The sequence below is a fragment of the Branchiostoma lanceolatum genome, chromosome 4 (genome assembly GCF_035083965.1).
Source record: "Branchiostoma lanceolatum isolate klBraLanc5 chromosome 4, klBraLanc5.hap2, whole genome shotgun sequence".
NCBI classification, from domain to species: Eukaryota; Metazoa; Chordata; class Leptocardii; order Amphioxiformes; family Branchiostomatidae; genus Branchiostoma; species Branchiostoma lanceolatum.
In genome coordinates this window covers 32342884-32369697 of record NC_089725.1, presented here as the reverse complement: position 1 = coordinate 32369697, position 26814 = coordinate 32342884, and the positions used below count along the sequence as shown (strand labels likewise).

The window sequence follows — 26814 nt, the reverse complement described above, 5'->3', positions numbered from 1 at the left end:
TTTTTAAATCTCCAATAGACTAGTTCTGACTCAGATGTGGAAAAACCGCTGGCATCATGGAAAATGTCTCATGAGGTCTGTAAGGCATATTTAGCGGCACGTTCAAAAGCAAAATCAAACAAGCGGCAAAAATGGCAAAACTGGGTTTATTTGCAACGGTGAACCAACTATGTTGCGCGTACGACTCTGCTATCGTTCAACCAATTCTCTCCCGAAAATGATTTCATCAAGTTGGTGGACGATAGGATATTGGAGTTTTCTTTTTCAAATTGCAGACGAGAAGCAGTGGTACTCCAGTCAGAAGCTCCGAGGAATGTGTCTGAGAGACATTAAAACGTCAGCAAGTGAGACATTACTGGTCGTGTAAAAAGAAAACTCCAATATCCAACTCATATATCCAAAACAAATTAACTTGTCCCTACGAGTTTTCACTGTCCTTGAACCCACCATGACATTTCTCCACGTGTCTTTCCAATCAATGAACCCAAAATGATGACAAAATCATCTTTATGAAGTTTTCTATCAATTAGCCAACATTGAAAAACACTATTTCTTCTGCTATTTTCTTTTAAAATAGACAACGACAATGAACTTGTCTCTACCCCTGCTTCCAAGGTGAACGAACAATTATCATCATCGGTCCCTTAACAAAAGTAACAACAACCTTAGATTCATAGCGTTAAGCCAACAATGACAACAAACGTATCCCTGCGAATCTTTCCTATCAGTGGGCCAACAGTGACAAAGTCATCTCTACAACTACGCCAAAAATAGTTACTCAAGCAGCTGGATAAAATTTCGAAACTTTTGACTATTTCGAAATTTTATCCAGTTGCTTGAGTAACTATTTTTGGCGTATCTTATAATACTACCTGGATGTCTAACCTTCATCAACGTATCTCTATAACTAGTTCCTATCGTTGCATCAGCAGTAGCAACAAACACACATTCAACAGTTCTAAGAAAAGCTACTGCAAGACCAACATGATAAAACCTCTCGACAATGGAAAAACTTTTGTGTTTTAATTGGTTTACAAAGTAAATATTCTTCTAGTTTAACATCGCAATGAAAAAGTTATTTTACAAATAAATAGGCAAATCCAACTAAAACTCATGTCGGGGACAGTGCACAGATTTGCCTCTGTGTGAATGAGGCATTGTTAAACTGGGAGCCATCCTCCGTAGTAACAGCTGGCTCAATCTTTTCGCTTGCCAAGTAACTACAGAAATATTGAGCCAGCAGTTACCGCCAGTGGAGGATGGCACCCAGGCTATGAGCATGTGCGCCATCGACCAACTCTGAACTGCTTAAATCTACAAGCAGGTCTTCCTGTGGAAATTTTAACTGCCTGCTAGCTGCACTTTTCACACGTGTAGGGTTTCTGGCTTGCGTGAGTTCACCACGTTTCTTCAAACTACACCGTTCGCGGAACTGCCTGCTGCACTCCTCACGCTGGCACTGCTGGAGACTTTCTCCGCTCCGTGAGTCCGCATGTGAGATTTTAGATTATCCAGCCGACTGAACTGCCTACCACACTTCTCACACATGTAGGGTTTCTCCCCTGTGTGAGTGCGCATGTGACTCTTTAGATTACCCAGCTCACTGAACTGCCTGCTGCACTCCTCACATCTGTATGGTTTCTCACCAGTGTGAGTGCGCATGTGAGTCTTTAGATGGCCAAGCTCACTGAACTGCCTACCACACTCCTCACACATGTAGGGTTTCTCACCAGTGTGAGTGCGCATGTGAGCCTTCAGATGACCCCGTTGACTGAACTGCTTGCCGCAAGCCTCACACCTGTAGGGTTTCTCCCCAGTGTGAGTCCGCATGTGAGCCTTCAGATCTTTCAAATGAATGAATTGCCTGCTACATTTTTCACATCTGAAGCGTTTTCCCCCGGTGTGAGTTCGTACGTGCCTCTTCAGGTCACTCAGATGACGGAACTGCCTGCTGCACGCCTTACATTTGTAGGGTTTCTCCCCAGTATGTGTCTGCATGTGAGACTTTAGATGATCCAGCCTAATGAACTGCCTGCTGCACTCCTCACATCTGTACGGTTTCTCCCCAGTATGTGTCCGGATATGAGACTTTAGATCATTCAACTGACTGAACTGCCTGCAGCACTCCTCACACATATAGGGTCTCTCACCTGTGTGAGTCCGTGCGTGTCTCTTTAGACTACTCAGCCTACTGAACTGCTTTCCACACGCCTCACACATGTAGCGTTTCTCCCCGGTGTGCATGCGCATGTGAGTTTTTAGATTACCCAGTTCACTGAACTGCCTGCCGCACTCCTCACACCTGTAGGGTTTTTGCCCTGTGTGAGTCCGCACGTGTCTCGATAGGTCGCTCAGCTGACTGAACTGACTGCCGCACTCCTCACACCTGTAGGGTTTCTCACCTCGATGCTGCATGACCAGTCGACTTGATTGCCTGCCTGCTGCACTCCTCACACGGGTGGGGTTAACTTAACCCTCCTGAGAAAAACAACGACAGCTTAGTTTCCATTTGTGTCTGACATTCGCCAAGAAACTCATGCAGTCTGCAGACTTACGCCAGTGGTTCCCACATACACAACGCCGGGGAGATATCAGCGGTCGAGCAGTCAACGTGACAATGTCAGAACAAGAACTGACCGTTTTGCAAAAAGTGAAATCCCCTACATGACTGAACAGTTGAACAGTTCCGAAGCTGGAACCTGATCCTCACAGACCTGAGTGACCCTTGCGCACCAGTAGACGTGCAGTATTGCCAGTAATTATAAACATGTACACGAAAATGTACAGAAACCACAATATTCAGTGCTCAGCTGAGTGCTGCGAAGGCTTTCTTTTATTGAATAAAGCATTGAATTATATATCCTACTCTAGATCCAGTTCGCTCCTCTCATCACTTCCCCACTGCGCACATGTTAATAGAGAAACGACTGGCATCTGAATTTAGAATGTCGAACTTAATAAGCAAGACCTCGGATTGTCCCCGGCCGAAGTCGCACGGTCTCCTGCAACGATGGCGTGGTCCGAACAGGCATTCGGGAGTTAGAAATACAACTGACGAACAAAACGACAGAAAGGAATGCATGGATACGCTGACGTGCTAAACTTGCTGAAAGGCAATTGTTACGCCATTTGTTAACGATATAAAGAAAGTATCTACAATACTCGTACACATAGCACCACGTCGGTAACGTTACGGACGTTACAGGTGATGTGCAGAAATCGAACGAAAGATCGCACCGTCGGGACGCATAATCCTTTTTTTCGTATGGTGACAACACGTCTTTGTTGATCATCTACACCAGCGGTAATGGCCCTGTCCGCAGTAACATTTTTTTTGGTTAAAGAAAATTTTGCGGGGAGGAAGTTGCTTTCTACTTTGACCCACCGTTGAGCAGTCTGGTTATCAAACCAAAAACATGTTAATACGCAACTCATGCGGGCATGTAGATACGCACAAGTGTGACAGGGGCTTAAACGTTCTACCTGCACTTACTTTTCAAAGATTTCTGCTTCCAACTCGGGAGTCGTTGGGGTTGGATGTTGACTGACTGGGAAGTTCAAACTAACGGAGATGCTCGGTTCGCGTTCGTTCGAGTTCGATCACCTCGGTAACAGAACGCGACGTTCGGCGTCAGCGGCGTTCGAACGTTCAAAGCGCGGTTCGAGGATTCGAAAACTGCAGTTGTTCGACACATGGTCTCATCAGTTCTTGCGTAACCCCCGGGGTTATATTACGTTTATATGAGGCTTGCAGTATAGATCTAATCTTGCTTTAAATCAAGTGAGCAAGAAAACTCATGAGTAAAACATTTCATAATTTCAGGGTTACAGTCTAGCTTCCAGAGCAAGCTTCATGATATGTTTTTTTTTGGGGGGGGGGGGCGTTCTGTTCTCCGATTGTTTATGTTACTCTGTCAGCTACCGGTTTTCTAATAGCTGCCAGGATTTTATTTGTGATTTTCCCATTCCTGAAGAGACCGAACGTTGTCGATTTGAAACTCGTTTTCCTTTTTTCCCCTGGAATTATGAAGTGTTTCATTCATGAGATAGTGTGTGCGTATGCGCATTGTCCACTACCCAAAAATATACTGCTTTAAACATTCAAAACATCATATTTTACAAACAAAAAATAGGGCAAAACTTGGTTTATTTGTAACAATTGTAACGGTGAGCCAAGAATTTTGTCCCTACGAATTTCCTATTTCCATCAAAGAGGACAAATTTATATCTCTACGACTATCCCCTAACATTGAACCAAAGACAAACGTATCTCTGTGAGTCTATTCCTGCTGTTGAATCAACAATGACATGAAATTTAGCGACTTTCTCTTATCTTAAAAATGAAAAATCTACTAAACATGGCTGACTTTCTCTTACAGTAGAATGGCTTTATATTCTAACTGGCTTTACAAAGCTGACGTTTTTCTTCTATTTTCAACACGTAATTAAAAATACGCACATTGAAATATATCTGATTTCTTGGCCAATGCACAGATCTACCCCTGTAGGAATAAGCATGTCTTTAGTTACAATTTTGCCATCGGAAGAGATGTTTAGAGATGAGAACTGCCGGCTGCACTCTTCACACCTGTATTGACTATTGTTTCTAACGGATGTGAGTCAGTACGTGTCTCTCAAAGCTGCACCGCTCGCTGAACTGCATGCTGCACTCGCCACGTTGCCGAGGGCTTTCTCACCTGTGTGAGTCCGTTTGTGAATCCTCAGATTATCCAGCCGACTGAACTGCCTTCGACACTCCTCACAACTGTAGGGTTTCTCCCCAGTGTGAGTGCGAATGTGTCTCTTTAGGTCACTGAGCTGACTCAATTGCCTGCCGCACTCCTCGCAGTTGTAGGGTTTTTCCCCTGTGTGAGTGCGCATATGTGACGTCAGATGACCCAGTTGAGTAAACTGCTTGCCGCACACCTCACACATGTAGTGTTTCTCACCTGTGTGAGTCCGCATGTGACTATTCAGTTGACCCATGCTGCTGAACTGCCTGCTGCACTCCTCACATCTGTAGGGTTTCTCCCCTGTGTGAGTCCACACGTGTCTCCTCAGATTACTCAGCCTACTGAATTGCCTGCTGCACTTCTCGCACCTGTAAGGTTTCTCTCCAAAGTGAGTACCTTTGTGACTCTTAAGAGTCCCGAGGTCACTGAACTGCCTGCCGCACTCCTCACACCTGTAGGGCTTCTCACCTCGATTCTGCATCATCAGACCGGTTGACCTCACTGCCTGCTGCCCTCCTCACACGGGTTGGTTTAGCTTTACACTCCTGTGAAGAACAATAATAGCTAAGTATCTAGGTACGGGTGGGGTAATGGCAGAGTTTCAGGCTTCGAGTCTCCTCGATATCGATATGCCACGTTAACGGTGTGTCCTTGGGTGAAATGATGGGCACATGTGGCTTAGGATGGTTCAGACAGGCAGATGTTTTCCATTATATTACTTCTGTGACATATTCCATACCCCAAATAATCAAAGACAAACAAAGGGGCCACACGTTCAAATGAGGAAGGCGTCCAGTCTATCATGAGCTGGGATGGGGCCATGACACAGAGCATATCATCAGAGTAGGCAGAAACTATTCAGTCGAGTTTGCAATCATTCAGAATGTTGTAGGGCTCATAGTTTGCGTTCAGAAGCCTTTCATCTGCATTAATTTCTTACTCAAGCCGCGACCTCGTTTTGAGGACATGGTTGCTGACTTTCCAACTTCTTTAATAAAGTTACAGATGACGACATCCGGATTCTTCGTCGTTGAATCTTTCGTAATGCAACTATAGAAAAATCTGCAGCAATGAATGAATACGCTTAAATGCTGAACGGAAGGGAAACTTGCTGATATGAAAGAAAATGGTTTTTTAACGATGATAGGAGTTGATTGTCAAGCTTTAAAGATGGAGACGTTCGATTTGTATTTCACAAAACTAACGAGGTAGAAAAGCTATCCACCATAAAAAAGACACTTAAAGGGGAACAGGGGATTCCAATACCTTTTGTTTGAATGACAAAATATACCCTAAAAACGTTTTTCCCGTCGCTTCGCTGGTCCATCGTAGTTCATATATCTGACGGCGGTTTGAAGTTACCGCCTGCCCAAAGCTCGGGCGCCGACATTTTGGCACGAATTTCACCACATCAGGGAACTACACGACGTCACTATGAAATAGAACTCAAATTCGAATCCGCACATTCGATAAGTGAAACAGCTCTTCTCCAAATCCTGTAAGGGAAACCCCGTACAGCAGTCACAACACGACGGCTTGGACGGCTTTGCGACAAACAAGGAAGAGGGGAGGGGGCAGTAACAGAGCCAAGACAAGCAGGATGCCGTCCTGGCTGAAAGTTGTATGCAATTATGTTCTCCGGATCGTCATTTTCTCTCTCTGGATCCATGTTTGTTGTTTTGCTTAGCGAATGTGCGGATTCGAATTTGAGTTCTTTTTCACAGTGACGTCGTGCAGTTCCCGGATGTGGTGAGATTCGCGCCAAAATGTCGGCGCCCGAGCTTTTGGGCAGGCGGGAACTTCAAACCGCCGTCAGATATATGAACTTAGCCTCTACCAGGCCCCGCGGGATGGCTGGAAAAATTGTAGAAATTGGCCTAATAGAGTGAATAGTGTGCCAAGGGAGTTAGCTACGGAGAGAGGGTCCAATCTGCCATCCACGAAATGGAACCTTACTGTATAGCCGCCATACAGGACCTACCCTGTATAGCGAAGTACCCGGCTGATTTCTGCTATTTTCCCAACGATAGGACGGAGCCTGGTAGAGGCTAATATGAACTACGATGGACCAGCGCAGCGACGGGAAAACGTTTTTAGGGTAACGTTACATTTTGTCATTCAAACAAAACGCTCTGGAATCCCCTGGTGTTAAATTATTCTTAGCACCACTTTGGTATTTCTTTTAGAATATGAACGCTACGGATAAACGATATGGACGCTAGAGCATAAATATCAAACGATAGAATATTGTAACTATCATCGGTACCAGCGATAGAAATCAGTCAAATCTAACGTATGGCAAAAGAAACGTCCTACCTCTACTTACTTTTCAATGATGTCTGCCTTCGTCTCGGGAGTCTGATGTATGGTCGCCAGGCTTGTTGAATGCGGTGTGACTGACGGCTGGAAGTTCAAACTAACGGAGATGTTCGGTTCGCGTTCGTTCGAGTGTTTCTGTGACCGTTCGAGTTCGATCACCTGGGTAACAGAACGTGGTGTTCGGCGTCAGAGGCGTTCGAAACGCGGATTCGGCTCGTCCTCATCAGAGTTTTATGATTTTTAGTATTATATGTTAGGAAATTGTGTTTGTTGTGAATGGGGATATGTCTCCGAGAGCAGGTTCCCCAAACCGTGAACAATAAACTAGTTCTGATCCAGAAATACTGTTGGCATTGTGGGAAACGTGGTACGAGATCTGTGACATGTTTGTTTGCATGTCCGAAACCCTTTAGCGAGGCATTCGTGATTGTACCAATGATTTCTGAAAGAGGTCCATGTTAAACTCGATAACATAGCATCCAAGGTAATGTGTGTATATGTGCAAAAATCTTTTAAGTTACATTCATTGCATATTGTCAAATAGCGAACATCTACAGCTACCACAAAAACAGCTTTACACAGACAACTCACACCAGGCACAAGTTATCTCAAAACTTTCTTTCTTTGTATTCGCCATCCATGAACCAGTAAGCTACACCAACAATGTCAACAAAATTGTCCCTTCGACACTTTCGAATTTTCGATACTATCGATGAACGAGAAATGACAACAAACTTATTTCGTATTATTGAAACACCATTTACGACAAACGTATCTATATAATCTTCCCGTTTCCTATCGTCCAACCAACAGCGTAAGCAACCGCATCTATTCAGTTATCAAACCAACAATGGCAACAAAGTTATGTATACCTATCGTTGAATAAGCAGTGACAACAACAAACATCCCTATGACTATCCCTGTCTTAACTATGAATTACAAGGTCAACACAACTGTCTTTCTCTATTTCAAACTTTAAATGAGAAAGTTATTTTGCCAATAAGCAAATTCAACTGAAACACATGTTTTTTTTATATCTACCCTTCTGTGAGTCAACATACGCTTGTGGTACTCTTTCCACCTGAAGGGTTGCTAACTTGCTAAATTGTTTGAGTCACCACGTGCCTCTTCAAATGGCCCTGGTCAATGAACTGTGTGCTAGACACCTGTTCAGTTGGGTTTCTCCTCTGTGTGAGTCCGCACGTGTCTCCTCAAACTGCCTGCTGTACTCGTCATCAGTGTGAGTGCACATGTGGGACTTCAGATTACTGCCGCACTCCTCACACCTGTAGTTTTTTTCTTCATTTTTTATCATTGTGCGTGTTCATGTGAGTTTTCAGATTACACAGGTGACTGAACTGTCTGCTGCACGCATCACACATGTAGGGTTTCTCACCGGTGTGGGTCCGCATGTGAGACTTCAGATGACCCCGTTCATAAAACTGCCTGCCGCACTCCTCACACCTGTAGGGTTTCTCCCCTGTGTGTGTCCGTTTGTGGGCCTTCAGATTACCCAGGTCACTAAACTGCCTACAGCACGCCTCACACTGGTAGGGTTTCTCACCGGTGTGCGTTCGTATGTGGGTCTTCAGAGCAAACAGATGACGGAACTGCCTGCTACACTCATCACACTTGTAAGGTTTTTCACCTGTGTGAGTGCGCATGTGAGCCTTAAGATGGTCCAGCCTACTGAATTGCCTGCTGCATTCCTCGCACTGGTAGGGTTTCTCACCTGTGTGAGTCCGCATGTGACACTTCAGAGCACTCGACGCCCTGAACTGCCTGCCACACGCCTCACACCTGTAGGGTTTCTCCCCGGTGTGTGTTCGCACGTGAGTCTTTAGATGATCAAAACTACTAAAGTCCCTGATACATTCCTCACATCTGTACGGTGTCTCCCCGGTGTGTGTTCGTATGTGAGACTTCAAATGACCCAGCTGACTGAACTGCTTGTTGCACTCATCACACGTGTAGGGTTTCTCTCCTTTGTGAGTGCGCATGTGAGTCTTCATTTCAGCTAGCCTGCTGAATAGCTTGCTGCACTCCTCACATTTGTAGGGTTTCTCTCCTGTGTGAATCCGCACGTGGTTCTTTAGATGATCCCTCCTACTGAACTGCTTACTGCACTCCTCACAGCTGTAAGGTTTCTCCCCTGTATGAGTTCGCACGTGTTTCTTCAGATCACCCACCTGACTGAACTGCCTGCTACATTGCTCACATCTGTAGGGTTTCTTCCCAGTGTGAGTGCGCATGTGAGTCTTCACCTCACTTAGATGACTGAACTGTTTTCCGCACTCCTCGAGCTCACACTTATATGGTTTCTCCCCGGTGTGGGTTCGTGTGTGAGACTTCAGATGACCCTGCCTTCTGAATTGCCTGCCGCATTCCTGGCACTTGTAAGGTTTCTCCCCAGTGTGCGTTCGCATGTGGACTTTCAGAGCACCCATCCGACGAAATTGACTAAAGTCTGGACTTGCGCTTATCCTTTCTTGTTATATTAAGTACAATGTATTATTTTCTGTCTGATGTGATTTTCCTTTGCTTTTCACTTGTACTTGATTTCTCTCTGTAAAATATGTATGTTTTTTATGTAAGGGGTAGCGTCAAAATAAGTCTTGCACTTGAGTGCGCCCCCTTTTGTCTCTCTGTATTTCTGTTTAAATGTTTGAATAAAAAAAATAATAAAAAAATTGACCGCTACATTCCTCACACCTGTAGGGTTTCTCGCCTGTGTGAGTGCGCACGTGTCTCGTTAAATCACTCAGATGACTGAACTGCTTGCCGCACTCCTCACACCCGTGGGACTTCTCACCTCCATGCTGCATGATCAGTTGTCTACACTACCTGTTGCACTCAAAGCCTCCCGCCGGTTGGATAACACTCCTGTAAAGAAAAATAAAAGCTTGTTGTCCATTCTATCCTGACTCCAGTTCACTCCTTTCACTGACAACTTCCCTATCTAAAAGTCGAGCACCAGTAATGCTCTGGTCCCAAAATAAGCAATATGTGGCTAGGAGTAATTATCTCCATGAAAAATGGAGATATTGTTTTGGGTGTGTCTGTCTGTGTGTGTGTATGTTTGTGTTTCCGCACCACTCCAGTCAGAATAACTCAAGAGCCTCTTGATGGATAACAATGATATTTGGTATGTGGGCGGGTGTTGTGAAGCTGAAATTCAAGGGCGATTTTAGGCCCCCTGGTATGTGACCTTGGTACTGCAGCAGAACTTCAATTTTTGCATCTTTTGACCTGAACGTCCTGTGGTCTTGATTTTTGGGTGGCAGATAGCTTGTGATGTAATAAAGAAGTGGTGTAGGTTTGGGCCCCCTAGCAGCTTCCTCTGGAACTGCAAGGGTGTTTTTGCGAAAACCTTCTAAGGAGAATAACTGAACAAAGGAACAACAGATTTCCATGATATTTAGTATCCAGGTAGCTTAGATAGAGATAAACACAATGAAGTGCAAATTATGCTAATTGGGACTTAATTTGCATAGCTAATGAGGAAAATCTATATTTGCAGTGTTTACCATTATCAGACTCCAATACATGTAACGTATGTAGTTTACGGAAAGTGGATCATCAACAAATACCAATTATGCAAATAAATTCCTAATTTGCATAATTAATGCAAAACACCATATTATAGGACTGTCAATATGATACTTAGTATGCAGGTAGCTTAGACAGAGATATACATAATGAAGTGCAAATTATGCTAATTGTGACTTAATTTGCATAGCTAATGAGGAAAATCTATATTTGTAGTGTTTTCCATTATCAGACTCAAATACATGTAACATACAGTATGTAGTTCATGGAAAGTGGAGCATCGACAGATACCAATTATGCAAATAAATTCCTACTTTGCATATGTAATGCAAAACACCATAATTCATCTAATTGGAAAATTATAGGTCTGTCAATATTGCAACATGTAAGTTAGATAAAGGTGTTTATGACCCAGCATATATTATGCAAATGTGTAAGTCATTTGCATGAAAATAATTGTTCATGGAGATATGAGGTCGTGGAACTCTTGTTTTTTACGTTTTGTATGTTTTGTTGTCTTTCATATCTTTTTTTTCTTTCCCACAAGTTGCTCGGTAGGGCCCCGCTTTGGAAATGGGACAAAGCATTAATACTAATAGAGAAACGCAATTTGCCTTTTTTTCAACATTCGCGTAAAATGTCAGCAATAACTCTGATTGGCCCAGCCCAAGTCATGATACGACCCCCTCTAACGCCGGTAGGCATATGGTGACATGGTCCAACGGGCATTGTGTAGTCCGATTTTACGTTACGTCACATGTACGCTGCTTATTTTGACACCTTTCAAGCCATTTCGTCCTAGCTGACCTTGGCACGACAGCCGTCGATCTGATGTTGTCGTTGTTTACGTTTAATATTGAATTACTACAGGTTGGGGCTTCTAAATATGGTTAATATATGCGGCCACACGCCAGGGTTGGCAACCGTTGCCATGGCGATGGACAGCGGAGCGGCTCAGATTTCTTCAAGCGTTTTGTTGTTGGTGTAGTGGATAGTTGGTACTAGTAGTTGTTACGTTTTCACAACTTTCTCGTTTAAATTATATATAATGGCTGAAAGTTACGCCGAGAGAGTTGAGACGATTTAGGAAGAGAGACTTGGAGTAATGAATTGTCTGGGTATCAGTTATAAAAACTACAGCCAGACGGTAATACGATTATTGTAGCAAAGTTGAAGCCGTAACGTTGAAGCGATCGTATTGCAAACCGTAAGTTCGTAACCATATCATGATATAGCTACATGTATGATGAGCCAAAATTTAAACGTCATTTTGACTCGTTTCAAGTTATTTGCTGATTAAAACCTAGTTTTGTCTGTTATTCCCTGTATGGCCATTATTGTAAATGGATCTTTTTGTGCTAATTTATAATCGGCTGGCATGTGGTTCCTTGGTGTAAGTGTGCGTCGTTACATACCGCACGGACGGGAAAATGTAGCAATGCCTCTTCGGAAGAAAACATTTGTCAAGAAAACTATTCATTTCGTTTCCCCCCCTTGCTCCCTTGCACATTGAATCAGTCACACTACCTTAGCTTTACCTGCCCTTTACCACGACGATGCAATCGCTAACAATCGGAAACTCAGTATAATCTCGCACCTTATAACGTTACCCCTGAAGAAAATTTGTTAGACCTGTCAGTCACACCAGCAGCAGTAACGCTAAATGTCTCTCTGACACTTGCACTTACTTTTCAATGATTTCTGATTCCAACTCGGGTTCTGATGTCTGGTTGTTGTTGTTGTCACCGCGCTTGTAGAATGCCGTGTGGCTGATTCGAAAGTTCAAACTAACAGAGATGCTCGGTTCGCGTCCGTTCGAATTCGATCACCTCGGTAACAGAACGTGACGTTCGGCGTCAGAGACCGTGATTCGACCGATCGGCGCTCGGTTCGAGGATTCGAAAACACTTACTGTGTCAGTCTCGTCAGTGCCTGCGTCACGTTCTCACTCCAAGACTCTTATATGACAGAAACAAAAGTTCAGAACACCTATCTTACTACTATATACTAGTGAATTACAGGTTTTCTAAACAGCTCCTAAAAAAAACGTCGAGATTTCTTCTCCGCAGATCTGCTTGGAGATTCAGATTGTATTTCCACTATCCTGTAGTTGGGCGCCAGATGACGCATGGAGATGACGCCCATCGACCAATCAGAGGTTGGCAAAGCTAACTTTGTTGTCCAGTCGCCCGTGCAATTCATTCAACCAATCACAGACGGAGATGAAGCTAATTGACCAATCGGAGACCTATGTGTAAACTTTTCCCAGCTGCCCCGCGAAACGCCAGATCTGCCAGTAGCGGGTAGCGCGGGACAAGTTTTCTGTGATTACCCCACAATTTCTCGACATTTCGTCTAGTTTTGTTGCGTTTTCTCGGCTTTTCCCGAGCAGTGGACACTTCCTAGGAATGCCGTTCAACACAGAGTTCAGCTTCAGTGTCCTGGTGGGCGGGCACGCCATTCCCGAGTACAGGACAGGCGCCGACGTCTTCGTGGAGTCCAACCTGTACACCCCGGCGTCTTACAAAGAGAAGGTGTTCACAGAAACTTCCATGCTTGTTTTGGTAAATTTTCACAAGTAAAGAGAAGTTTGGAGAACGATAACATCCTCTTGATAATCTTGAGACACGAAATTTCAAACTTGATATATCGAAGTGCCCGCTGGAGCCGGACAAACACGTTTTTCTGGCATGTTTTTCTTCAAAATAATTATGGTATTTAGGTATAGGACATGCCAGGATGGGGGTGGGGGTGTTGTGCTCTCGTGTGAACCACATCTGCTTTGTATCCGTTTTGCTGTGCCCAGTCAACATCACGAAGTAACATCATCGTTTCTGAGGGAATAAGAAAAAAGTGTTCTTCCTAATCTAATGTATGCAAATCCAATGTATGCAAATTCATTTTATGATATAAGCTGATTTTCACTAGCTGAATCTCTGTTGCAAAGAAAAGACTCAAGAAAAAAATCCAACTTCAACCTGTATAGCTTTAGTCATACATGTACATATCATTATCAGTATTTCAGTGTAAGTGTCGCTTGGACCACACTTTAAAGTAGAGTGGATTCATTCCTCAAGCTAACCGACATCCTTCAGACTGGAGTCGTCCCTCAGTATTAAAGACTTGAAAAAGCCACACGGCGAAACTGGTCTGTGTGACACGCTGAAATTATAAAAGTTCTAAACGGGAACTATGCGGCTCCAGATGTCTTACTGAGGGACGACTGCGGTGCGATCTATGTCGGTTAGCTTAGGAATGAATCCACTCTACTTTATACTGTCACTTTATACTTGAACTACACTGTTACAACCAGACTGACCGACTCTTTTTCAATATCCCGCAGGAAGAAGTAGTTGTTGACGGCCAGACGGAAGTGAACGAGTGGCCGGTGACTCCGTACACGATAGAGATCACCACGGCGCCCCTGGCCCCCCTGGCTCGCTACACTGTCAGCGTCGACGGCTTTGTGGTCACCAAGATAACTCTCACGGGAGGGCAGTCCAGGTACGGAGTTCACTGAATAAGGTTGTTCATGATTCTGAGTATGCATGCGCAAGGTCAAAGGTTAACCCCCCTGACTTGTAATTATAACAGTTTATGTATAGACCATTGTCTTGTTTGGCATCGCATATTATGTTCAGACGTGTTTTGTTTTTGTCTTAGGGGCCTTCACCTAGGACATTACCTACAATTATACATGTTGCTGCACAAGTGTACTCGGAATCGTGAATGGCATTATTCCATGGTTCTGGTGTTCTATCTGAGGAAATGGGATGTTTCCAGTGTTTTGTATGTCTGCTTGTCTCCTGTTGGTTCCTTCCTTCCTTCAGACCCTTGCCGTGCCAAGTGGCACATAGGGCAGCAAGTTTCCTTGCTGTTTCAGTAGTAGCGTATATTTTTACAGGGTGGAGTTGCTAGCCCGTTCCTTTTAACATGTTTAAGGAGGTGCGGACCCCCATTTTATGTCCCTTTCGAAAGAAAGGTGCTGTTGAAGTGTATGCTCTAGACACGTCCTTGAACACAGGTCCCCCATTTTTTGTTGTTTCTTCTGAAAGACAGATACAGCCCCAACCAAAATGTCCTGACCCAGGATTGAACCTGGGCCTCCCAGTTACCACCTAACTGGAACCATGACCTCAACTGTGAGGCTGCTACTTTTTGAGCTACTTGTCTCCTGTACATGTTTAGAAATGTTGTCGGACACCTTTGAGCTAACTTGTGTTTCTGTTTGCCAGGGCTGTTAAAGGGTTCCACGACGATGAGAGAGGCGGCATCGCTGGCTTCGTCTTCTCCCTGCCCAGATACGCCAAGAACAAGGCAAGTTTCATGGCCTGGATGCCATCTTAGTCAGTCAAGTCACCAGGAAAGGCCTACATATAAAATAAATGTTGTGTTCCGGCTACCCGATAAACCCTAGCAAAATATTGCTAACCCTAGCCTCTAGCCCTGGGTCATGTACAATGATACGGCCCTGTCTGGTCCTATAGAATCATAAGGATCTCCCTGTAACTACCTAATTACTTAGATGGGTGCCTAGGGCTGTATTTTGGATGGATGGATAGATGGATGGATGGATGGATGGGTGAATGGATTGATTGATGGATGGATGGATCATCCGATGGATAGATGGATGGGTGAATGGATGAATGAATGAATGAATGAATGAATGAATGAATGAATGGCTGTACCCTCAGGCTACTCCAGCCCTAGACAACTTGTTAATGACACACAGAGGTTGGGGCAAGGCAGATAGCAAGCTGACAGAACACACTACAAGTCACTGGAGGAGAGGCCAGGGCGGTGTAGCCTTTTTATGGAAAACGTCCATTGACTATGCTGTCCATAAGTTAGAAGATGGAAATGATAGAATCATAGGAATAAGAGTCCAACAAAAGAATGGCCAGAAACTATTCCTCTTTGCAGTGTATTTCCCAGATTCAACTAAACCCATTGAGGAATACAGAGAACAAATAGACTATGTGAGAGAGATGTACAGAAAATACGAGAGCGAAGGAAATGTGATATTCCTCGGAGACTTCAATGCAGATATGGGGAGGAGCGGTGGTCCCAGAGGTAGAGGATCCTCATCCAAACTGGGCGATGAACTGATTGATATCACCCTTGAACTAGACCTTGTGTCCCTGAATTTAAGTCACCTATGCAAGGGTCCTCTGGAAACATTTCAAGGAAGTGGTGATAGACAGTCCACAATCGACCACATATTAGTACCGTGCTCGCTACTTGCAGACACAATAGGATGTGAAGTCATGGATTACAATGAACTTAATATGTCAGACCACAATCCCATCATTGCTCAGTTTTCCAACAAACTAAGAGAGTGGAAAGAGAGCAGTCCAGACCCACGGTTGAACTGGGAAGGTGTGAGGAGTCAACCAACAGAAAACACATACAAGAGGAGAGTTTGTCAAAGGCTGCAATCAGCCCCAGTACCAACCGAAAAATCACAGGAGGCTATTGAAGATGAACTGAGCTTGATAACTACTGTATTAAAACGAGCAGCTGAAGAAACATTACCAACAAAGACAATAAGACGTCACCAGAAACCATACTGGTCAGCAACGCTTACAGAATGTCACGAAAAGCAAGTGAAATCATGGCTATTATGGAAAGAAGCAGGAAAGCCGAGAGGAAAAGGTAATCCTCTGTATGCAGACTACAAGAGCAGCAAGGGTCAGTTCAGAACAGAACTAAGAGAGGCAAAGCTTTTGCACGAGGCCAAAGAGAATGAGGAATTAGCCTCATTGGCAAGCACAGATGACAAAAAGTTTTGGAGGAGAGTGAGGCAAAGAAAGGGCAAAAAAGACCAGCCACAGGCAGTCAAGGTGGGAGAACAGCTCATTACAGACCCTGCAGAAGTCAGAGAAACCTGGGCCAAGCATTTCGAAATGCTAGGAAATGAACAAGAAGAAGAAGGTAGACTCTTTGATGATAACCATAAGAAGATAATTGAAGACGAGGTGAAAAGCATGGAAAAAGAAAGCCACAGTAATGCTGAGGTCATACTTGACGAGCCTTTTACTGTAGCAGAAGTAGCCTCAATCTGCAGAACACTTAAGAACAACAAAAGGGGAGGCAGAGATGGCTTAACCTATGAACACTTGAAGTATGCTGGTGAAGTACTGTGGGCTAGACTAACGTACCTCTTTAACGCAATAAGGGAATCAGAGCACATACCAGAGGCCTTCAAAAAGGGCCTCAAAGTTCCCTTACTGAAGCAGAACAAAACCAACAAAGCGGACTTGGACTCGCACCGCGGTATCACCCTACTACCAGTAATATCTAAAGTCTGGGAATCACTACTCTTCAACAGACTGAAACCATGGCTTAAGTCGAGGGGGCTTCCTCATGAGCTACAGAGTGGAGGACAGCTAGGATGCAGCAACTTAACAACAGCCTACATGGTCCAAGAGATAGTAAACCACTATCAAGAGAGAAGTAGCACTGTCTACGGGTGCTTCTTAGACACCAAAAAGGCATACGACACAGTGTGGATAGATGGCATGTTGTACAAGATCTACAAGGCAGGTATCGACAGCAAACTCTGGCGTCTTCTCAGACACATGCATATAGGCAGTAAGTTCTCCGTGCTGCTGGATGGGAGAGAGTCCAGGGAGTTTGTGACTACAAGGGGCGTAAACCAGGGTGGCATCCTGTCATTAACTTGTTTCCTGTTAGCCAACAATGACATCCATGATGTGTTGCAACTACAAGGAAGTGGTGTGTCCATAGGAGGGATGTACTGTGGTTCCCCAGCCCTTGCAGACGACATTTGCCTATTGGCAGGAACAAGGAGAGGTTTACAAGGCATGATTAATACAATAGCTGACTATGGAAGAAGATGGAGATTTCAATTCGCTCCCAACAAAAGCCAATGCATCGTGTTCACACAAGGGAACCACAGGATGCATAGAATCAACACAGATCCTGAATGGGTGATGGGTGCATCAGAAATCCCAGAAGCATGCACGGTAACACACGTAGGAATACAGCATTCGTCCAACACAACTTCAGCGGCAGCCATAGAGAGTGCCTGTAGAAAGGGGAAAGGGCGTATCAGTGCCATCTTGTCTACCGGTCTAGAAGGACACACCCCCAACCCACTGGTCACAAAAATACTTTACCACACAATCGTCATACCCAGTATGTTGCACGGTTGCGAATTATGGTACCCTACCCAGACAGACCTGATGAAGTTGGAGAGAGTTCACAGAGGAGGGGTGAAGCGTATGCAGAATATGCACCCACAGACAGGAACTAGAGAGAGCCTTGGTGCCCTGGGGATGCATACTCTGAAAGCCATCATGGACAAACACAAGCTGTGTTTCTTCGGGAGGCTTGCCAATCTCCCTTGTACTGCACTAGCCAAGAAAGTCTTCCTCTTCAGATTGTATTCGCACATACTGGCAAGGCCATGTCGCACAACAAGAGGTTTCATTAGCGACAGCTTCAGAGCAGCCGAAGATTACGGCCTAACAGAGTACCTTGAAAGATACTGGCAAACGGTAGAGTTCCCAACAAAAATGGAGTGGAAGCAAATAGTGAAGAGGGCAGTGAGTGCCAAGGAAGAGAGTGAATGGGTCTCAGCACACAGTCACCAACCTAGATCCTTCAGAGTACACAGTATGAGCTCAGAACCCCACAAGCTGTGGTCACTTGCAAGGAAACACCCAAAGCACCAAAAGACTCTACAGAAACTAGTACATTTGAGTACAGCCCCGGTGAAACACAGCCCTAAGCAATGCCCTACATGTGACGCAACAACAACAGATATAGTCGGGCACTTGGTCTCTAGCTGTGTCACCTTTAACAACCTCAGAGACAGTTTAGCGGATGCAGCAACAGACAAGCTGGGCATCAGGGTGATGGCGTCCGTTCACCAACAGCCAGACGAAAGGTTTACGGAAATAATGCTGGGAGCAGATATTGTAGAAGATGAGATTGACCCTGTCATTTGGGAGGACTACATGATAACTGTAGCTGGACTGCTGTATCCCCTGGCAACTTTAGCACTAAAGCATGTGGACTTTAGGAGATAAGGAAAGACCAACAAGCCGAGATTAAGGACAGTGTGCTCTGTTCCGACTCTACTTCTAAAGTAACCAGTGTAGCAGCAGGGGTGTTCCAACATACAAGATGAAAGGGACATTGATGACTCATGGACACTTTAAAGTCTCAGTACAATGTATACAGGACTCTGATGATCCCTGTAAGAATATAAGGATTCAGTGCTAATGCGCACAACCGAAAATTTTCAATGACGAGTGATTCACTGCAATAACCAGTACCGAACTGACCGATATCGTTTGTACCGATTAATGCTATCAAATATTCTATTGAATCTTGTGTATATATGCAGAAAGTTATTATTTTGTATTGTAACACCTTATAATGACTGTATATTCATGTATTTTATTAATGTGGCTCTCCTGACATGGAGGAATAAAGAAAGGAAAGGAAAGGAAAGGATGGATGGATGGAGGATGGATGGATGGATGGATGGGTGGATGGATGGGTGGATGGATGGAGGAATGACGTTTCAAACACTTGTTCTCCCCCATGTGTGAGCAGAAGGACGGAGGAAAGCAGAGCGTGGAGAACGTGGGAACCATCAGGGTGGAGAGCTACGACACCTGGCAGAAGTGGCTGCACCAACCAACGCTCGTCACTAGGGGGCGCAAGGGCACGGTGTTTGTCCCAGCCACCAAGAGGGACACGCTTGCAGTCACCAGCGGTCAGTGCAGTTTTCTTTTTTCCTTTTTTGGGGGCTACCAACCTCAACTTATATTAGGCCATGTTGATTGGATTATATGGATGACATCGGAGTGTGCATCAATTTTCGTCCATCACTTTGAAAAAGACCAATACAATTGTATTCGGAACATCTAATCGTGAGTTCAGATCCCGGCTGTGTTGTTGCTCACCCAACATGCATGCTACTGGAAAGGGTCTTTAGTCCTTAGGACAGGACATTAGGCCACTGTTCATTGTACATTGTCAAATACTGGATACTACTGCTAAAAAGAGCTAGGGGAATTTCCTGGTACTAAGAGGGGTGTGACGACTAGCCGGCTGCTGCCCACCCGTGTCAGGGACCCCGGCAGCAGTATAATCAAAATACTGGATATTACTATACTACTACTATTATGAGCCTGTGAATACTGTACATGCCGTCTATTTTCTCTATCTCGGCCAGTGAAAAATTGGCTGTCCTGGTTCATTGAGCTGTCCTGGTTCAAGATCACTTTCATCACTTCATCATCCCTTTCTCCACCCCACAGGCCAGTACACCATGGTGACCACTCGGCTGGGCCGGAACATTCCCACGCCAGCCCGTGGGGCCAGCTTCCTGCGTCGGTTCAGGTGGGCCACGGGCGTGAGGCGCGGCGCACTGGAGGTCAAGTGTCGCACGGAGGACGCTGTCAGGGCGATGGGCTTCCAGATCCAGCCCTATCCTGTCGTCATAGCAACAAACAAGAACATCTCAGCTGGGAACAACATTGTCATAGCTACGAACAATGTCTCAGCCTCAAAGAACAATGTTTCTGCCGTGAACAACAGCGTCTCGGCTGGTAACAACAGCGTCTTAGCCTCAAACAACAACATCTCGGCTGGTAACAGTATCACTGGTGTTGTTTTATCCAACAGCAACAATGACAAAGTCGCAGCAGCCAGCATCAGCACGGAAGGGAAGCAACCACCAGAGGTTCAACCGCGCCCTGTTGTCTCATCCAACAACAGCAACATCAACATCAACAACATGGAAGGACCCTCAACAGCTAGCATCTGTGGTCCAGAGATTGCACCTTGTTCTGTTGTGTTATTCAATGATAACAACGAGGCAAGGGGAGTCTCAACAACGAGCACCAGCAGCAAGGTGAAGGGTTCCATCGTGGCTGGCCGGGAGGTCCGACCGAATAACCACAGCTGTGAAAACACCGCGGCAAACCCAGCTCAGGAAACAAAAACGTTCAATGGCATCCAAGCAGGTCTGTCCAACGTTCGGGTGGAGAACGGCGGGAGCCGGAAAGTGCAACTGGCAAAAGACATTGCTGCTTCTGAAGATGCCAAGGCAAAACCAGGGGAACCTTCTGCTGAAATAAAACCAGCTACGATTGAGATGGAGACAGTACCTCCGTGCAGAAACGAAGAGCCGGTTGCCATGGAAACCGCATCCTGCAGCTCCAGCCGAGAGGTCAAGGCAGAAGACCTGGTGAAAGATCGGGAGCGCAAACCGAAGGTCAAACTGTTGCCGCCTGAACTCATCGACCTCACAGCTTATGACGGCCCCGAGGTCGTTGACCTCACCACTGATGACTACCTCCCAGAGGTCTACGAGGTCAAGTTCACCACCAAGATCGAGGTCGTTCACCTCGAGGAAGCAGAAAACGATGACTCAGCAGTACCCATGCAGACATAACAAGTTCAAAGTTCATGATCAGAGGCAAGGGCGTGACAGTGGTAATAAAGTTCACTGGACACTACTGAGAAACTCATGTTTTGGGGAGTATTACAAAGCCTATTCAATATTCAATGGGAAATTTACAATGAATGAGTCCCATTCTTCAGCTTTTGGAAGGAACTGATTTAGCTATCTGGATAGACCAAATTTGCATATGTAGAATGCGGCTTTTTTGGTTGTTTTAGAAAGCCCCACACATATTGAGCGCAGACCACTTACTCTACATTGCATGGCCACTCTTGTTAAGGAAACACTGTGACTCCATCTGAACCTTCATAAGGGATAGTTGACCAACCTTTACCCTATGGCTGTGTGTTGTCTGAATTGAGAGACATTTCAGTGAGACTGGGAGTGGTTTTCAGTGAAAATGTCAGACCCCTTGTGTTTCATTTAAAGTCACTGAAACACAGTTAAAGTAGCACCACACCCTGTGCTGTGTGAGTTCCTTATGTCTGACAGTCAAGTTCAGTTCATCAGAGCTGTTTTTGTCCCACAAAAATGTACATGCTACAACTTTGTTAAGGTTCATTTTGTACAAGTTCCATGTTCGTTACTTCAAGATACTGAATCTCAAGACAAGTCAAAACACGGATGTTAGTGATTTTGATGCAGGTGGAACCACTACTGAGTGATTAGGATGAGAAGTTGTACTCTGTTACCTTATTTGACCGCCTCTTAGTTCTTGTTCACTGATTTTGTTCTTATCTATATTGTCATTCAACAATACAGTCACAAAGTTACATCTTTGACATGTAGAAGATGTACATGTAACTTTGTGACGATGCTAGTAATAGTTAATTCCTTGTACTTATGTTGACATGTACCACGTAGTCTTTGAGACTTGTCTCTTGGGCTTCATAACAAGCGAATATGACTGAAAGAGTTTATATTAAGAGTTCTATATGTTTATATTAGAACTATTAAGAATAGAAACAGAAAAAACATAAAATGTAGGTATCAAACAGATCTATATTTTCATATATTGCTGTTAAGATGAAAATCAATAAAGGCTAACCAGACAGTTGCCTAGATGGTATTTTTACCTCCATGAAAAATAGAGGTATTGTTTTTGGTGTGTCTGCATGTGGGTTTTTCTGTGTGTTTGTGTTTCCGGATATTTCTGATCAGCATAACTCAAGAAGCTACAGATGGATTGTAATGATATTTGGTGTGTGGGACCAACAATCTGGTATACTCGGCTTAAGCCCTTAAATTCCAACTTCACGCCCCTCTGGAGTGTTTCGCTTGTTTATAGGGCTTGAGATTCCCGAGTAGACCAGTTGAAAACACACTGTTGTCTTATAACTAATAATCCTCGACACAAACTGAACCTAATGAAAAACGTTCAAGAGATTTGTTAGCAGGAGTGTTGATGTAATCTTTGATGACAAAAGTGAAACAGCCAAGCAGATGTGTTGTTTGAGATCCTTTTGTCCGTCGCGTAATGGTATTGTCATTTTGTCGGTGGCATCAAAAGTAGCCAAATGTTCCTTCTGTTATGAGACAACTAGAATGTTCAACTTAATTTTACGGACCCCGACCTATGTTCGTTAGGAACGCAGAGAATCACACACACCCAAACGCACAGAAGAAGGATGAGACCGTAAATTTGAATTTTAGATTCCGTTTTAATCTTGACTACGGTTGTAAGGAAACTTGCTGCCCTATGTGCAACTAGGCACTACAAAGTACGGCAGTACTACTAACGCTCGTCAGAGGGAGTTCTTCCCCTGTCTAGCTGCGGTTCTCCAGCGCCCTGTAGCCGGCCTAGCTGCGGTCCTCCAGCGCCCTGTAGCCGGCCTAGCTGCGGTCCTCCAGCGCCCTGTAGCCGGCCTGGCCGCCGTGCCGCCGCGCCGTGTACAGGACTCCCGCCACGGACATGGCGACGGCTAGGACGGCGCACGCTCCCGCCACGGCTGAAGCTGTGACCAGGTTCCCGCGGTTTGGGGTGGTGCCGCCGGCCTCACCTGGGAAGGGCGGGATGGAGAAGATGTAGGAATATCTTTCATGCAGCTACTAAGGTCTCTTTTTAGGAGCAAAATCCTAACAGACTTTTATTTCCTTAGCAACTGAACTGGGAATCATAAGGTCAAAGGCTATGATGTTCTACAAAGGCGGTTAGGCCCACTTTCCACAGGGCGGGGATCAGGTCGCTCAACGCACAGTCGCCAAAGCCCTGAAAAAGTCGTTTCTATGGAAACGCGCTGGGTAACTTTTGCTGTTTGATGGAGACCATGGCAACCGTTACCATAGCGACCAGGGTTTATTATGGTACGTCTCCGCCCAAAAACGACATCAATGAGTGCAATACGCAATTTATTGTAGCACTTCTTGTGCGGCCAATGACCTTACTGATAGCACCTTCTCGACAAGACCTAAGCTGTGTCAAAGATCATGGGCATGCTTACCGTTCTGGTCCTCGGCAACCACGATGGGACCCTGGGTGAGCCGGTACACCTCGGGTTCGCCCTCGGCCTCCCTCCGCCTCCTGCCCGAGGGCGGCTGGCAGCCCTGCGCGCAGCGGGAGTTCGGGTCCGAAGCCTTACACAGCAGCACGTCACAGTGCACGTACACCTGGGGATGTACATGTCTGTTACTGAAGGGAAAGTCTGACTTTACACATTCTTATTGAGAATTGAGACTTGCCAAAGCAATTCAACTGATTCCGTGATTTAGCTTATTGTGTCATTTGGAAGTCTGTGAAGTTGTTTTACACAGCTACAATTTCGTCCCTCGCCAATTTTTGGCCTTCATCAGGGGGTGATGAACTCTGATATTGCTTGCTGCCGAAACATTGGCGGATTAATTGTGGCTGAATTTTGGTTGTGTAAAATGTAGAATGGTATGTGTCATGCGATGTTTCACGACTGTAAAAGGCACAGCTCTAGGAGTTACCATGTCCACGCCGCTGGTGTAGGCGAACGCCTGGAAGCCGAAGCGCCCCCTGTCCGGGCCGGGCGACGGGTAGAACTGCAGCGTCGGGAGTTTGGCACAACTGGGAAGAAAACGGACGATTCGTACTCAGAATCTAATCTCCAAGCAGATGTAGGGAGGCAAATGAAAGCTCATTGTTCCCGCATTTCTACAGGCAAGCTTCTCTGGGGAACTGGGAGCTTGAAATACGTTGTTCCGGTGAAATAACCGCTTTACGATGTTATCTCTCTACATCTGCTTGGAGACAACTCAGAATCTGCACACTCAATAAAAAAATCTACCACAGCCAGAAGTTTGTCTTATAGAAAATTGACAGTCTCGCACATATAGAACTTGGCGTTTTTCTTACCCGTCGACGATGACTTCATTCTGTATCTTGTCGTCCGGGTCGTCGCTAGGCGTGGCCACACAGGTGTGCGCGAACACCTGCAGGTCGGGGTCACTGGAGTTCACCTGGATCTGCACGTGGAGCATCTGAAACATAGCGGTCAAGGTCATCATTGGTACATTGCACGAAACAATTATTGATACATTGCACGAAACAAAACAAGTAGTCATTGCCCTGGTTACACTGCTGAAAGGTCTAAAGAAGAATAAATAGTTGATTGAAACCATTCTCCAGCCCACCTCACGAAGCTCCACAAACACCGGATACTCCGTGATCGGCTGCTGGAATCCGTCAGTCCGGAACAGCTCCATGGAGATCCGGAAGTCGCCCCTGCCCTGGACGCCGGACCGGAAGACGGACTTGAGGTGAGGTCGGAAGTCGAGGGACAGGGTCTTGTTCCTCTGCAGACGACACTCCAGCGGCACCTTGGTGACCGGTTGCCAGGTGATGCCGCCGTGGGAGGAGTCGGCCCCGATGATCAGGGTGTTCCGGTAGATCATCTCACCTGGGGTGGACTGGGCAAGGATTTTCGGGAGAAAAAAAAGTTAGAACCACAAAGAACTGTCTGATTTACAGGAGACCAAACAAATTACAGTATAGGTACAAACTAAAGTCACAGTTAACTATATGAGTCGAGGTGATGCTAGGACGGTGATCATACACCCATATTGTGTATTTCAGGTATGTCATACCCACTCGAATAAAGCACACATTTCGATGTGAAATGCACCAGAAGTTGAGAATATCTGTTGTCTTCGAAAAAATTGTAACAGCAGCATTTCCAATGTCCGAATCCGGTATTTGTTTTTCGACAGCGGCGCACATGGTGCACGCGGAGTGCGTTCGAAATATTCTATAGAAGCCCGTGTGATAACCAAAATTATATCACCCGGTCCGGAACACCCGAATCGAATGTTATCCCGGCCCAGGTATGACATGAAGTACTGTACCTCCCTCGAAGTGCCACATTCCCCAAGAGGAGCCCGGATGTAGATGTGGGTGGAGTTCCCCTCCGCCCTGCAAGGTGGCGCTGCTAGCTGCACGTCCGCCGGCTGCACAGAGTTGTCCGCTGGGCGCGGGAAACTCGCCTCCAGGTGGTCGGACGTGCAGGTCACGTGGGCAGAGATGTCTGAAATAGAAATATCAGTGAAACGTAGCAAGAAGATGCAGAGAGTATAAAAATCAATATCCTATGTACATTAAAAAAAGTAACAACATACACAACATGACACATCTTAAAGTTTGGAAATACTTAATCACTCTAGGGGCATTCGTTGAAAAAAGGAAATTGTTGATAAAAGCTCATTGGTAATATAATGTTAGACCAATTTCTTGTCGCATGTGTGTGTGATTTAGCATGCATTGAATTTTTGTTGCCTCACAAATTGCCTTGCCTCCGTTGCAGATTACCGTCGGCAAAACTCATTTTGCCACCATAGAGAATTTTAGCCCATGTCGAAAATTGCGTATCAGTGCCCCCCCCCCCCCCCCCATAGTAAACGTTACCGCTCCAAGAAGTCTGCGAGCAGGCTAGATAGGGTATTGTCGACAGTCCATGACACACATACCGTGTGGACCATCGTCCTGCCGTTCTCCTGCGCAGGCCAGACACATGGTGAGGTCGTCCCTGCTGCAGCCATAGTCGTTGGACGGACACGGACCCCGCACCACCCGGTCTATGGCGTCATACAGAGTCGCCCCCTCCCCATGGGGAAGGGACTGGGACACCACGAACTTGGGGACATGGGAGGGGTAGGATTGGTGGTAGTGGTATTGTAGGGGCATCGTGTAACTGCCTACTCCATTTGTTAACTCATAGCCGGCAGTGGCAAGTCCAGCGTTGAAACCCAAGTTTCTACACGCCAAGTCGGCCCAGGACATCCTGTCTTCGTCATAACTCCGCCACCCCCTGACAGGCCCCCACTGCCGCGTGATGTCATCGTACAGCTCCACACAGCCGTAGAACTCTCCCCCCACCAGCCGGACTTTGTTTGTATCGTTTGTGATGACGGTGGAGCTGTTGTACTGACCTGTGTGAAATGAGCTTGTAACATTCGTCTTCTGTCGTTTAACTCAAAATGGAATCAGGTCTTGTTCGCGAGGTATCGAATCGGACGGAAGCTAACAAGACCCATCCTCATTAATCAGGACCCCTATGGCTCCACGTTACATCGCTCGCGTAAGGGGCCCTGATAAAAAGCCCCGCCAGACATGGTTATGGGTGCGTCACTGACAGTTGCTCATTGATAATTAATGAGCTAGCCTTATTTGGCACAAAAAGTCGTTAGTTGCTCATGCATAATTAAGTAGCGATGTAAGACGTAACCTGATTTGTTGATAGCTTCCCAGCGTTCTTTGCGCGTTGGCTTCCGATGAGAGGAAGCAAACTCCTCTGATTGGCTGAAGCTGTT

At 45.5% G+C, this 26814-nt stretch overlaps 3 protein-coding genes across 3 annotated transcripts in view; 1 reads left to right on the top strand and 2 right to left on the bottom strand.

Annotated features, from left to right (window-relative positions):
- LOC136434066 (amino acid transporter heavy chain SLC3A1-like) overlaps positions 1-21972 on the top strand; it is a 30380-nt gene extending 8408 nt beyond the window's left edge. The window contains exon 7 of the mRNA XM_066426751.1: positions 20840-21972. Coding sequence (XP_066282848.1) covers positions 20840-21205 — 366 coding nt within the window. The 3' untranslated portion in view covers positions 21206-21972. The remainder of the gene's footprint in view (positions 1-20839) is intronic.
- LOC136433824 (zinc finger protein 91-like) lies at positions 256-9885 on the bottom strand. The gene is made up of 5 exons (XM_066426362.1): positions 9765-9885; positions 8373-9188; positions 8256-8338; positions 4623-5246; positions 256-2468 (listed from the first exon to the last, which is right to left on the bottom strand). The coding sequence occupies exons 1-5, from the start codon at positions 9875-9877 to the stop codon at positions 1411-1413; spliced, it is 2694 nt and encodes an 897-aa protein (XP_066282459.1). The 5' UTR covers positions 9878-9885; the 3' UTR covers positions 256-1410.
- A 774-nt stretch (positions 21973-22746) lies between the features above and the next one.
- On the bottom strand, positions 22747-26167 carry LOC136434060 (ZP domain-containing protein-like). The gene is made up of 7 exons (XM_066426744.1): positions 25972-26167; positions 25354-25532; positions 24643-24918; positions 24365-24489; positions 23977-24076; positions 23490-23655; positions 22747-23048 (listed from the first exon to the last, which is right to left on the bottom strand). Exons 1-7 carry the CDS (start codon positions 26015-26017, stop codon positions 22882-22884), a joined length of 1059 nt encoding a protein of 352 aa, XP_066282841.1. The 5' UTR covers positions 26018-26167; the 3' UTR covers positions 22747-22881.
- Between the last annotated feature and the right edge of the window lie 647 nt (positions 26168-26814).

Coding starts and splice junctions, on each gene's coding strand:
- LOC136433824 (XM_066426362.1), bottom strand. CDS start 9,877: ATGCAGCATGGAGGTGAGAAGTCCCACGGGTGTGAGGAGTGCGGCAAG. Junction 9,189..9,764: donor ACAGGCGAGAAACCCTACAG/GTGTGAGGAATG, acceptor GAAACCTTACAG/CTGTGAGGAGTGCAGTAAGC. Junction 5,247..8,255: donor CAGGCAGTTTGAGGAGACAC/GTGCGGACTCAC, acceptor CCGTGTGAGGAG/GGCAGCAGGCAGTGAGGTCA.
- LOC136434060 (XM_066426744.1), bottom strand. CDS start 26,017: ATGTGTCTGGCCTGCGCAGGAGAACGGCAGGACGATGGTCCACACG. Junction 25,533..25,971: donor GCAGGACGATGGTCCACACG/GTATGTGTGTCA, acceptor TTTCTATTTCAG/ACATCTCTGCCCACGTGACC. Junction 23,049..23,489: donor GGTTGCCGAGGACCAGAACG/GTAAGCATGCCC, acceptor CGCCCTTCCCAG/GTGAGGCCGGCGGCACCACC.